The following is a 12,984-nucleotide window of genomic DNA, read 5'->3' as shown; positions in this document are numbered from 1 at the left end:
GACTTGCAAGTATCTATGCACACGGTACATGACACAACTCACTAATGCTTTGAACACTTCCCTCCCCTGTGAGTCAGGAACAATCATTTAAATAATCAATAAATAAAGGAAGAAGATGCTAATAAACCTAACTCACCTTGTACTGGGGAGAAGACCCATTCTCGAGTTATTCTCAGAGGAACTGCAACTGCCTGCTTGTGCTTGGGAAGAACCAGTCACCAAAGCATTTTTAAATTATTTTTTAAAGTGTACAAACCCAAACTCAGGAAACTACCATAGCTCAAAGGATGAGCTGTTTAATTAATGCTGGGTTTTGTTCTTTCCGGACCTCTCTAGTCCAAACTGCTGCTCCCCTGCTCGGCACCAGCACGTCTTGCTTTCCAGAGCTTTCAGCTCCTGCACGGCTGTAAGCGCCAGGTGACAGAGGGACACACGTTTTCAGCATCTGCCCTTCTGTCAAACTCTCACCATTTCAGGTAAAAGCAGGTAAAACCAGTACAATAAAGGTGTAAACTTGGGGAACAATTCTAGGAAGCTTTCAGCACTCAGATCAGGAAGGCAGAGCTGCTTTCTGCTGCCTTTACATCACCCCTGCCCCCAGGAAGGGCAGCAGCCAGAAATGGCCCTCACCAAGTCCCACGAGACACTTCTCCCAGGAATGCCGCGTGACAGGGAAACCAAAACTCAGGTCATGTTCAAGTCCCATTCATACTCACACATTTGGAGTTTGAAAAATTACTTGAACAAGAAACATCAGCAGACACATTGTGCTCAGTAGTGTTTCCAGGACTGCCATCAGCACTGGTTTGGCTGTGTAAAACCAGGCTACATGAGGGTAGCAACAGAGCTGCTTTTCCCAGATATGACAAACAGAAGGGCTCCTCTGTTGCTCCTCGCCTGTAGCCAGCTCAGGCAACCTCCTGCCACCAACGGCAGAAACGACTGACGGTGTCGTTGAAGCGTTTTTCCAAGGACTCAGCTATCTCCAGAGATTTTCTTCCTTTCATTTAACAAAAGAAAATGAAAAAAAGGAAACGGGAGGTAGAAAAACATTTAATTAAACCATTAGTTGAAGTGCTGTGATGCCTTGCCGGTACCTGGGACACAATACTGTCCTTTAACCGCATCCTTCCTTACTCAAATTATGCACAAGCCAATGTGCTGTGACTGCTGTACCAGTGGCTTTGCTCCAGGAAGACAACTGCTGCTTGGGTGAGGAAATACAAATATTTCCCAGATACCAACACCAACATACTGATATCTTGAAAATACAAGCCAGACTAAGCACATTTAAATATAGACCTCACTTCTATGCCCTGTGGCAGCACACAGCAGTCACTGGGTGAAATCCTCCAAGCTGGGCTATGCGAGAAGTTGGAATGAATTAAACCTGTGCTCCTAAACCCTGTTAACTGTTCAAAATGGACATGGTCAACTTTTTTTGTCCCTTCTCCTTGTGCTTTTGCTCACTCTTCTTGTTCACCAATACCAGCTTGTCTAGTCACCATCACATATATATCTATACCTACATCCCTGCAGCTCTTTACCATGCTAGTGTCTCACTCAAATCCTTTCTGGTATTTTGCTTGGCAGACCTGGGCTGGGGAGAGCAGAGGCTTTTGAAAAGATAACAATTACTAAGGGCTAAGGAAAAGATAGAATCGTCATCTCAGCTCCTTCCCTGCCCAAGGCTTATTTTGCACCAAACCATGAACCTGGCTCATGTTGTAGTCACGTTTTCCACCAGAGAGCAACAGCAAGAAACTCCGAAGCAACCTGACAGTAAAGGGAAGAGCACGAGAGAGGCCCTGGTCACGGTGCAGGCCCTGCCATGCCCACAGCCAACGTTTCAAATTAAAAAGCTGCTAGAGGAAAGATTTATTTCTGACTTGAGAATTCAAAAGTGCCATGCTTAACCAAGCCCTTGGGGACAGTGTGTCCAGCGCTGCAGCCACATTCAGAGCCCGTAAACCCCGCAGCTTCGCTCTAATCCTAAACAAAGGGTAACTCAATCTTCAGCGCTTCCAAAATATCATTAGCATTTTCCATTGTAACCTGGGGAGTCACATATGACGGCCTAACACCTTTTTACATCTTGATAACTTCTTAGTCTTAAAACACTTTGAATTTCAGTTTCATCCAGAGTCCCCAAGCCCAGTGCAAGAGGAATCAAAAAGCTCCCACTCCACTTTCTCTGCATCACTGTTAGGGAATACACTGGCTTAGCTGACTGCTTTAGTTGGTATCCTGCTTCTTATAGAACTTGCACAGAAACTGCTTACATTCACTTTCCATAACTTCTGCAGGCTCTGAACCTTTGAAACGTTTTGCTTTAATAAGTAAAAAAAAAAAAAAAGCAGAACATTTGAAGGTAGAAGAGGAGCTGCCTCTCTGGAGATAAGGAACAGAACTGCATTTAACAGAAGACAAAACAGAAGAATGTTTTGCTTTGCCAAGAACTTTTTCTCCAGCTGCAGGTGCAAAATAGCAACTGAAGGTCAGGACTGTAATAGACAGCCCACCTGATGAAAATGAAGAGACCCAATGAAGAATGGGGAGACCTCATTTTGCAGTTGGCCCAGAGTGGTCCATAGCGGGTGGGGGGCTCGGATTGTGGGGGTATAATCGCCCAGGTTTGTTTTCTGCTGAGGGTGCCTCTTCAGGAGGTACTGGGCTCGAGTTCCTCTACACTGTACCTTGAGAATAAATTATTTCTTTTAGAAGGATTTCTGGAGTCCATGCCTGAATCTCTGCTGTGGGAAACCCAGGGAAAAGGAACTTTTCTTACACTCTGTCCTACATGTAACGCGTATCACATAACGCACAACATGAACGTAACTTACTCAAGAGTGAATGTTTACTAAAATGGAAATTAAAATATTTAACTGCCCTTCCTAACAGTAACAGACAAAAATGGGAAAGTATAACATTAAAACCCCACTTCTATATAATAAAAAGGTCAGCAAAAACGGAAATGGGGTGAGCACCTACCACCACTCATGCCTTTTCTCTTCCATTCCACACACCTCCTTCTCTGGGACTGCAATGTTCATGGGCCACCTCTCCTGCTTTCCCATCTATTCACACAGCCTCTTACAAGCCTAAGTCCCAGATACTAGAAAAACAATTTTTGCTGCATTATAGAGTCACACCCTGAGCACATTAAGATAATTAATATTGCACACATCAAAATTAATCTACAACCACAACCTTTTGTTCAATAATTAACTGCCATCATTTATGCTTAGTTCAGTCATTGAAGAAAATGCAGCTTTTTGTAATGACTGCACACAGTTACTTCTAGAAAAAGAGGTGACTAACAAAGCAAATTTATTTTCTGAGAATTGCAGTGATTTTTCACTATTTCTCACAACTAACTGTATTTTGTATGTAATTTGCCTACTGCTGCCATTTAATTTTCTTAAGATCTTGAGGCTACTACTTCACCTGTGAATTGTTCCAAAGCAGATCTCCAACTGAGGAGATGCAGAGCACGTGCTGGCAGGATTGCGCAAGCTGGGGACATCCTGCCCCATCTGCACCGTTCCGGGCTGCATTCTCAGGTGAGCTGTGCCGGAGCTGCCAGGGATGCCCGGGACAGCTCGGCTGCCACTTCACACCCTGGGAGGGTGGACAGCGAGGGCAGGGTCCTGACACGCGTCATTAACTCGGGAGCTCTGTGTAGAACAGGGCACCACACACTCTCCTACACAGCAACCTGCAGATAACTCAGTGACACCAACCTGATTCCAGTCCAGCTGCTGACAGTCCTTACAAAGCCATGTATTTGCCCTGAACTCCTAATTATTATAAAATTGCATGTCTTTATTTTTTCATACCTAAGGCCTTTTATTGCATTTTGCATCACCATTCAAACTTAGGAATAAAATGCATACATTGAGCTACTGAGCATTCTTGACTGCAATAGCTCAGCAGTTTACAAGGTTTGATCTAAACATGCTAAACACTTGAACATTATTGCTGATGATGGAATAGCTCCATCTTCTGGACTAACAGTCATTTTCTTGATGACCATCTTTATATTTCCAACATGGATCTATGCGTAAAAATTTCTATTTCAAAACCTGACTTGTGTATTTTTACTGATATGGAAGGTGAATCTTGGGTAGAGAACGGGAGGAATTTAGGATAATAATTTGATTACTGATAAAACTCCAGGGAGCATTATTTTCTACTGACACTGAAAACGCCTGTTTGTTGTACAGCACGTCAGATTAAAACTGACATTAAGAAGTATCTGTAATCTAATTTTGAGAACAAAAATTTAAACTGTCTATGACAAAACACTGCACACACACACACACTTAACTTCAGTGCTGATTTAGGGGACTTTACAATTCATGATAAAAGTTTGTAGTTTTACAAAAGTGTATTTGAAGTTAAACATTATCCTCAGCAGGGACTGATTAAAGCCCCTGCTGAATACTTGAAATCTGAACTACAGCAAAAGGGCTACAAGTGATCCTTATTGTTATTGATCAAAAAACTGAAATGCATATTTAAGTCTTCAAGTTAAACAGGTGATGCATTTTAGGCAGGTAATTAGCAACGATGATTCCCATACCTTAAATTTAACTTATGGTCAAGTCAGGTGTTCAACTGGAGAGGCCCAAACAAAACCGTGATTACAATTTATGATTTTCATTTTTATGAACCGTGAGCACATTCTATGGCAGTTGCTTGTAAAAAACAAGCATTAATGGACTAAGTTTTTATGTACTCACAAAGGGAAAAGAGCACTGGAGCTGTTAGTGATCTATTGGCTGTTGTAGCATTTCTTGATTTCACAGGGAGGTAGAGTCACCAGAAAAAAAATGAAAAATTAAACATGTACATCTCCATCTACTTTCGAATTAGTGGTATATCTAAATTAATGCATACTCATGGACACACAAGAATAGCAGAAATTTAAATAAACTTGCTTAACAAAACAAAGCAACTGAAGCTTTATTTCTCTATATAGAAAGAGGTGTCCCTATGTGCATTCTTTTAAGCTAAGGAAAATGAAAAAGCCATGCAGCCCTTGGGAGAAATAAATCCTAAGGTGGTAATATATACACAGAGAAAGTTTCCCCTTTAGTAGACGATTCCTCACAACAGATGCTTAACGTCGTTTAGGAGAGCCAAATTTATCACTACTTCATAGTAGAATATTATACTACATTTTGTTTTCAGTACAATAGCAAAACCATTGCATGAACCGCCAGGTTGCTTGCATCAGTTAAACAAGAGCAAGTAACAAAACCTAAGCAGCTAAACATTTATGTAGAAATCAGACTCCTTATGCAAAGTAAACACAATGAACACAATAGAATAAATGAAAGGACTTTTCTTCAAAAAATATCTTTCAACTTTCTGCAACTTCACATCTCATATGGCTTTTGAACGGAGGCATTAGTTAACAGAATTTTCCCACCCATAGTCAAGTATTGACTGTATTTAAATACAGCAACACAAGGAGAAACAGAAGTTAAAAATTTAGCATACCATATTACTTTATGTAATACAGCATTAAAATCCCTTTTGCTAAGGCTACAAAGGACAGATTTACAGTAATATGAGGTACCAGCATTTATGGTCAGAAAAGATGGAAAAGAATTATATAGCATTGTCATCAGACATCTGTCTTTTTTTTTTTTTTAAGGGGGTTTTGGTTATGTTTTTTTTACAAAATACATGTCTTGATGACCACATGCTTTAAGCTTATATTCATTTATTTACACATATATATATTTTATTTGTAGGGGCAATTGAGAGAGAGTCACAAATAAGGAAAGGACACTAAGGTTTTAATAAGGGCAACAAAAAATGTTTTCACCAGAATAGATTCACATTACAGTACACCAATATTGACAGCATTCTCTTTTGTCTATTTTTGGTACATAAGATGGAATCTCTCTACATAACCTTATAAGGCTTCAGTAACTAAAAAGTAAAAAACCTACTAGTTTACAATTTATTTAAAAATTCTGAAAGACACAGCAAGTTCTAAACTTTAGTAGTGCTACCCATACACAACCATCCAGTTTAAGAACCCATTAAAAGAGCCTCCTTTCAAGGGAACTTCCAACAGCAGAGTTGTGCAATATGGAAGTCTCTTACTACAAGGGAAAAAGAAATTACACATGGCACATTCTCATTCATATTTTGCAATGTAAAAAGTTACAAACATACCTAATCAAATAAATAATAAAAAAAGAATCTGAAATGTGTTTGTTATGTCTTCTAAAACCACTATGCAGAATAATGGAAACTTTCACTCACAGACTATTTACATGGTAATACCCAGGTGAGGGTACACACTGCTACAAAACTCATAAAACAAAGGGTAAACTTGAAATGTTTTCCATAGTAAAGGTCTAGCAGCATGACTATATCTAATGCTCTTGGTTTTCTTGATGGTTTTTGGAAGTTCATTTTAATCTATGTCTTCATCAAGTTCATAATTGTCTTTATCATAAATGTCTTTTACTAAAAGAACCCGTATGAGCATATTTTCCAATGTGCTGCGGTCCAGGGAGGTGGCAGTGTACCAGATGGGACTCTCGGTGGAGACAGAGCACTCCGGCTGCAGGTAGAACATGTCTGTCCTCTGGTTCAGATTCTGTGGGCTGCAAAGCGGAAAGCACAGGGGAGTTCAAAAACCAGCACGTTAGCAGTTTCAGCATCCTGCACAAACCAAACTCTAACTGTACCCAGGCAAGCTAAAAACAAAAACAAACCAAAACAGGTTATTGTGGAGAAATGCAGTTTTGTCCATAGAAGGAGCTGTGCCAGGCCTGCTCCAGGTCCAGCCTTGTCCCACGTCCTCAGAGCAGCCAAAAGCAGACATCTGGGACTTAGCAAGTATCTAGGAGACCACAGACTCTTCCTCTTCCAGCTTTCAAAAATTTGCAGATCCAGGAATTGCTAAACCACCAAGTACTTTCTATCTATTTAGGAACCCCTGATGGACATACGTTAGGCCTCTTCAGCCTAACACCAACATCAGTAGTTCTTTGCATCGCTGCCTCACACAGCGACCTCTGAATGAAGAGCCTGGGATTCCCTTGAAAATCAAGGACAGTAGTTCTGAGGGATGCACAGAAATACAAGAAGCTAAAAACCTTTCTCCTGTTTAACTCAAAGGGTTGGTCGCTTTAAGTCTTATAGTCTCAATCCCTTTGCAGTTTGATCCAGTCCCTGGAGAAGACCCCTTTACGGAAACTCTAGCATTTTGTCCATCTAGGCAAGTCTCAGAAAACAATTTTCAATTCTATGTGTGTAAGCGCTCATTCATGCTCCCTCCTTCATAAATACTGCAGACTTCAGGGGTCAACTCTATTTCATGTTTCTTTGGTAAAAGTAACAATTTTTACCAGCTCATCTTCCCAAACTGGCTGATGTTGCTCTTCACCTGCTGAGGTGAATGTTGGCTTGTTCTGCTCTCACATAAATCAGATTAAGACTCAGATAAGAGGCAAAATATGACTGTCCAAAATATTCTAATAATTTAAATATTTTAACCTTCTTCCTACTTTTTTGACAAGCCAGTATTTTTATAGGAACAAGCAATGATACAAGTGTTGATAGCTGGGAATGAGAGGATCCTGAAATTCCAGCTGCAGCTGTCCACTGACTGTCAAGTATATTTCAAACCGCTGGCACTACCTTAGATTTTACAATACCTTTACAATATTACCTTCAATTACAACATTAAATTCGATAATAATTTTTAAAATGTTAAGTATTTTATTAAAATTATATCATCAAAGACACAAGGTATATATTATAAGAAGTGTAAGCAGGAGAAGCAGTCTGCTGCTCTGGTTAGCAATGGTGACTGCAAGACAGCAGGACTTAAAACCACACCACCGATGATACATTGGATGGGTTTAAGTGCATTATCTTGCCCAAAACAGAGGTGTTTCTAAAGAAAAAGAGATTATTTTTTCTCTCTCCCCTACTGGGTGTACAACTTCAGTTCAAAAATCCAGCTTTAAGTTTTTAACTATATATGTTCTACAAACCATGCCAGTAGATAGTGTGAAGGCAAAAAAACTCACAAGCCCCTGCAACAATCAGAATTAACTGAGTTTATGAAAAGCAGGTGTTTGCATTAACAGACCTCATTTCTCTCTATAACATGACATACGTGCACTTCTGCCCACATTGTGCTTAAGTTCTTTCTTCACCTTTAGGAATAAGATGTTGTTTCCTAAGAATGTTTGGTCTCATACTTCATTTGATTTGTGCTGCATAGACAAAGTGATTTTATTTCTCTGGTATCCCCTGCCTGTATTTCACTTAGAGTTACATAAAATCTACATTAAATCAGTTGCTCCAATGGCTGTTCCAATTAAAGAAAAGTATTTCCCATGAAATCCTGTTTTCAAACACTTCCAAAACATTTAACTACTAAATTAAGTTTTTTTTAAAGAGTTGCCCAAGCTTTTATTTTTAATATATTAATTTCTGTGCAGATTGGAAGGAAACAAGCTTTTCTAAATGCTGAGTTACCATCAGTAATATTTTTTCTACTACTCAATGTTTTCAGCCTGCTTTCAAAACAGGTATCTCAAAAATATCTACATTTCAGATTCCTGATGACTTAACATGAAGTAAAACCACTGTCTCAATCCAATTCTTACTGAAGAGACAGACACCTCACAACCAAAGCCCTCAGTAGCAAAACCTACCAGATCTCTTGCTGGTAATTTTCTGCAGAGATACTTGGTGTTTCCATGTAAGAAAACTGAATCATATTGTCATTCCCAGATGGAGTGTTTGACAATTAACACTGAAGTACTCTGCTGCTCCCACACTTCCACACACCTTGTCAAGATACAGAACTGCAGATTTCAATGCTTTCATTTAGATATCTTTCAGAAGATCTCAAGCCATTCCCTTTGCTTGAGCTTATTTCATGTTGCACCAACCCTGTATCATACTTACCTTTTAGACAGATAGCATTCAAACATTTTCACAGGGCATCTAGCTGGATCAGACGTGTTTTCAATTTGTTCAAATACTGGTTCATCATCTTCATGTTTCCTTTTTCCAGTAGTAATTTTATCTTTAAGAAGAAAATCAACAACATCTAAGCTATAACTTGAAGTTATTTTACATGTTTCTGTAAATTTCCCAGATTGCGCAGCCCACCAAATACCGCAACGCGGTCTCCACAACTGTGCACATCTGCAAACTGGAAATGCAACCCACAGCCACAACGTCACAGCATTTAGCATGGAGACCAGTGGGCTCAAAGGGATCACACAATGCAGAGACCCTGTAGTCTCCACAGGCCACACATTCCAATTAAAGATCTAGGAGCTGGGAGCTGCTTAACTTTAGGCAAAGGCAGAGCTCTGGCTCCTGGCAAGGTGCCCAGATGTCCCTTAGAGGAGCACAGTGTGGATGCTTCTGCAATGCTTAATTTGGAACTGCTGTAGTACCTTCACTATCAGCTCTGCACAGGGAAGACACTTGATATCGAAGACATGCTTTGCTTTCCATTGTTACAGGATTTTTTTTCCACTGTCTAAAAACAGTGCCAAAAGAAAGTCTTAAGTGCTGCTCCACTGTTTTCAGGCCAAAATATTTAGTGTTGAAGTAGAACAGAGTATTCAGAAGAGCAACTGGTGAATGTGATCCTAGCTGTTTAATCCTCCAAAGGTAATCTTCCTCAACTCGAGAGAATATTGATCCTTCAAAAAAAGAACATTAGAGAAAATACACTGGATTATCCCATAAACTGTTCAGGTGCAAAAGATCAAGTTTCTGTTTATTAAAATTTAGCAAAACACTCATGACAGAAGCATCTAAAAGCATATTTAATTATATGTCCACACCCCCAAAACCACCTCTTAAAGACACAGATACTGTTTCAAGAAGAGACAAGCAATGGGAAATATCAGTACAGGCAATTTCACACAGAACACACTTCTGTTTAATTACAACAGCATTGCTTAAGAGTGGCTCCCTCAATGTTCTTACATAAAAATGAACGTTCAAGGGACAAATTTTAATCTCTTCATAAAGAGTGTATTTTTGGTTCATTTTGCTCTGCTCAGGAAAGGCCTCCAAATAGTTATACCTTCTCTCTTATTACTTATGGATATCTCACTGCAAAAGCACTCCTGGACCGTACCAGGGTTCAGCAAGGGCCCTATACACAGCTTCCCCAGTGCTGTACAGAGAAAAAACCACATCGAGAAGAGAGGGGAAAGGGGCTGGTAAGGACAAGCCCTCACTCAAGAGAGAATTGTGAGAAAGATGCAAAAAAGCGGATTCTGCAGTACAGCACCAGCACCAATCTGCTGAGGAAAATTCCCATTTTCTCCATCAACTGACGATCCTCCTGAGCAGAAGGCCCATGGCAGAGAGTCCTCCCAGTTGAGCTGAGGAAGACTAAAATACAGAGCTCGTCAGCCCTACCCACACGCAGCCCAGCGCTTGTCTGCCTGCTTCCCATCTGGGAAAATAAATAAATGCAGGTTGAAGAGCAGCTGCTTATTCTAACTTTCCTAAAAATGGATAATCAATTTAAGATTAACAGGCGGTGGCAAAATCAACTCTTGCAGCATGGATGATCGAGAAACGAGAAAATAAGAACAAGTCTTAATTGAACTCTTAGATGATATCTTTATGATTTTTAATAAATTACTATTGCAATGCATAAAATGCCTGTACATATCTACATGCTTAAGAATACAGAACTATTAAGAGATGAAAAACATACGTGACCAAAAAGAAAATTACCATCTGGAAGTATGCTTGGTTGCCAACTTCGAAGGATTTTATTTAATTCCTGCTCAAACGTCTGGTAGATTGGATCTATAAATATGTTGTCTTTTCGATTACTTCCATATAAATACTATAGAAAAGAAAGAGACACAATATTTACAATTTCACATCAGAGCAAATCCTGTGCTGTAGGGTTCCTTTTCAGTACAATGCTTGCACTTCTAGAAAAAAAAATCTAAAAAGAAACCAATGACACTTTTCCAATGTTTAGTAGCTAAGTTACCTCCAATATAACGTATGTTGTGAATTTCTAACAGGGTAAGAATCATAGATTAATTACAATTCTACCATTTTTCTCTAAATTTTCTTGTGTGTAACACTGTACCAGTGAATGAGAAGTTACTGAAAAAAACCACATACATGCACAAAACATCCCAAACCCAAACAAAACAAAAAAAAAACAAAAAACCAAACACAACTCATTTATCTTTTCCTCTACCTAGGTCTTCAAAGGAAAAAATAAATTAGCAAGAATCTGTCGCTTTAAATGAGAATTCTGGGCACTGACAAAAGCATCTTCAGCACAGAAGTGGGAGCAAAAACCCCGACGATATATTTGTGGTAATGATACGCAGCAGTGCCAGAAAAATGACAGGATGGTGCAAGGTGTGTGCCTGTTCTGCAGTCTAATTATCTTAACCCTCTTGACCTTACAGACAGAAACTCTTTTGAACCTTTACCAAGAATTAATGGCTGAGGTTTAAGACTACTGTTTGACATTATCCTCTCTTGAGACATTTCTAAGAAATGCAGGATTGGCTTCTAAGATTTTCCACTTCAGTGTTCTCTTCGCTTGAACACGCCTGTTGCTAGTGCACACAATAAAGTGACAGACACAAAAAATGTATTTACCCCTGGAAATGGCATCTACTTCTGTACACATACTCAAAACAACATCAAACACAACGCTCATTTATTACTAGATGGTTCAGCATATCTTGACTTCCTTATCTTTGTACTTAGTTTTATAAGGAAAAATGAATGAACACACTTCCCAGAAGTCTCCAACACATCATCCTGATTGAGATAACTATTTTATACTACATGCTTGACTAATTGTTCAAAGCACAATATTCCCCAAAATGTGCTTCTTTCTATATATACCAGTTTTGATTTTATAAAGCAATTCCAAACCAGACAATACAGCTTACTATAAGCTTCATGGGGTCTGCCCTTCTGTTCCCAGGCACATTTTTCCTCCATGAATTTTCTTTTTCTCCAGTTTGTGTTAAAGACTCACACTGAACGCTGGCAGCGAAACGGAATTAAGACTGCAAACTGGTTCAAAACCAATTCCCACACAAGCCTGTGAGAACTCCGCTAAGAATATTTCTGTTTCCCAGTTCAGAATAAGCGTTTGGCTAAACCCTGACGTTCCCAGTAGAAACCTGTGCGGCCCCCCAGATCACGAGCACCCCAGAGTCTGCAGAAGAACGATGTCATGTTGTGGCTGCCCCTGCTACACGACACGCACCGTGCATCTGCACACCCTCCTTTCCACACCACAAGACCATGTTCTGCCACTGCCAATTAGTAAAGTTCCATTTTATAAACACATACCTCACTCTGTGTATTGTTGATCAGCTTAACAGGAGTCTTTTCAATTCAACAGAAAGATACGGGAACAGTGTATCATGCAAGTGCAGAAGCAGCTGAATTTGAAACACATGCCTCGTAGTAATATTGACTAAAATGCCAAACAGTGAATGCTTGCTTCTCAAATTTCAACCAGGAGGTAAAGATACCAACTAACTCCTTAATTTTGCATACTTGCAATACAGAAAAACTACTGGCAGTACTAACTATTTTTAAAATACTTTGATTTTAAAATTGTTATTTGATTCAAGTCCTCTGCCTCAAGTAGAAAACAGTTTAAGCAGGATTGCAAAGCCTGTGAACAGCTTGCTTTCCATATCATAAGCATTTTTATTGCCTTTTAATTTAAATGAAATTTTCTGTGTTCTAAGCTCCGAACACTGCTTCTTTTATCTATGATTTGCCTCATGTACCAAGGATTAAGACATCTTCTAATTAAAAGATAAGCTGTGCAATAGCTTTTCTAATTATCTAGTGATACGTTGTTGTCTTCACATAGGATACATCTAAACTGACTCCTCTAATCTTCGAAATACAAGGTAATTGCAATTTGAGGGCAGGGTGTGTGTGTAAGTCAGTCAA

At 39.4% G+C, this 12,984-nt stretch overlaps 1 protein-coding gene across 15 annotated transcripts in view; it reads right to left on the bottom strand.

The window, feature by feature from the left end:
• Window positions 1-4,934: 4,934 nt before the first annotated feature.
• The window catches only part of ZMYM2 (zinc finger MYM-type containing 2), an 89,241-nt gene continuing 81,191 nt past the window's right edge, over window positions 4,935-12,984 (bottom strand). For all 15 annotated transcript variants that reach the window (XM_071804047.1, XM_071804004.1, XM_065831110.2 and 12 more), the window contains 4 exons: window positions 10,762-10,876; window positions 9,456-9,707; window positions 8,956-9,076; window positions 4,935-6,632 (listed from right to left, as the gene is read on the bottom strand). In XM_071804047.1, coding sequence (XP_071660148.1) covers window positions 6,440-6,632; window positions 8,956-9,076; window positions 9,456-9,707; window positions 10,762-10,876 — 681 coding nt within the window. In that variant the 3' untranslated portion in view covers window positions 4,935-6,439. The remainder of the gene's footprint in view (window positions 6,633-8,955; window positions 9,077-9,455; window positions 9,708-10,761; window positions 10,877-12,984) is intronic.

This window comes from Patagioenas fasciata, chromosome 1, assembly GCF_037038585.1.
Source record: "Patagioenas fasciata isolate bPatFas1 chromosome 1, bPatFas1.hap1, whole genome shotgun sequence".
NCBI classification, from domain to species: Eukaryota; Metazoa; Chordata; class Aves; order Columbiformes; family Columbidae; genus Patagioenas; species Patagioenas fasciata.
This window is presented reverse-complemented; position numbering and strand designations above follow the sequence as displayed.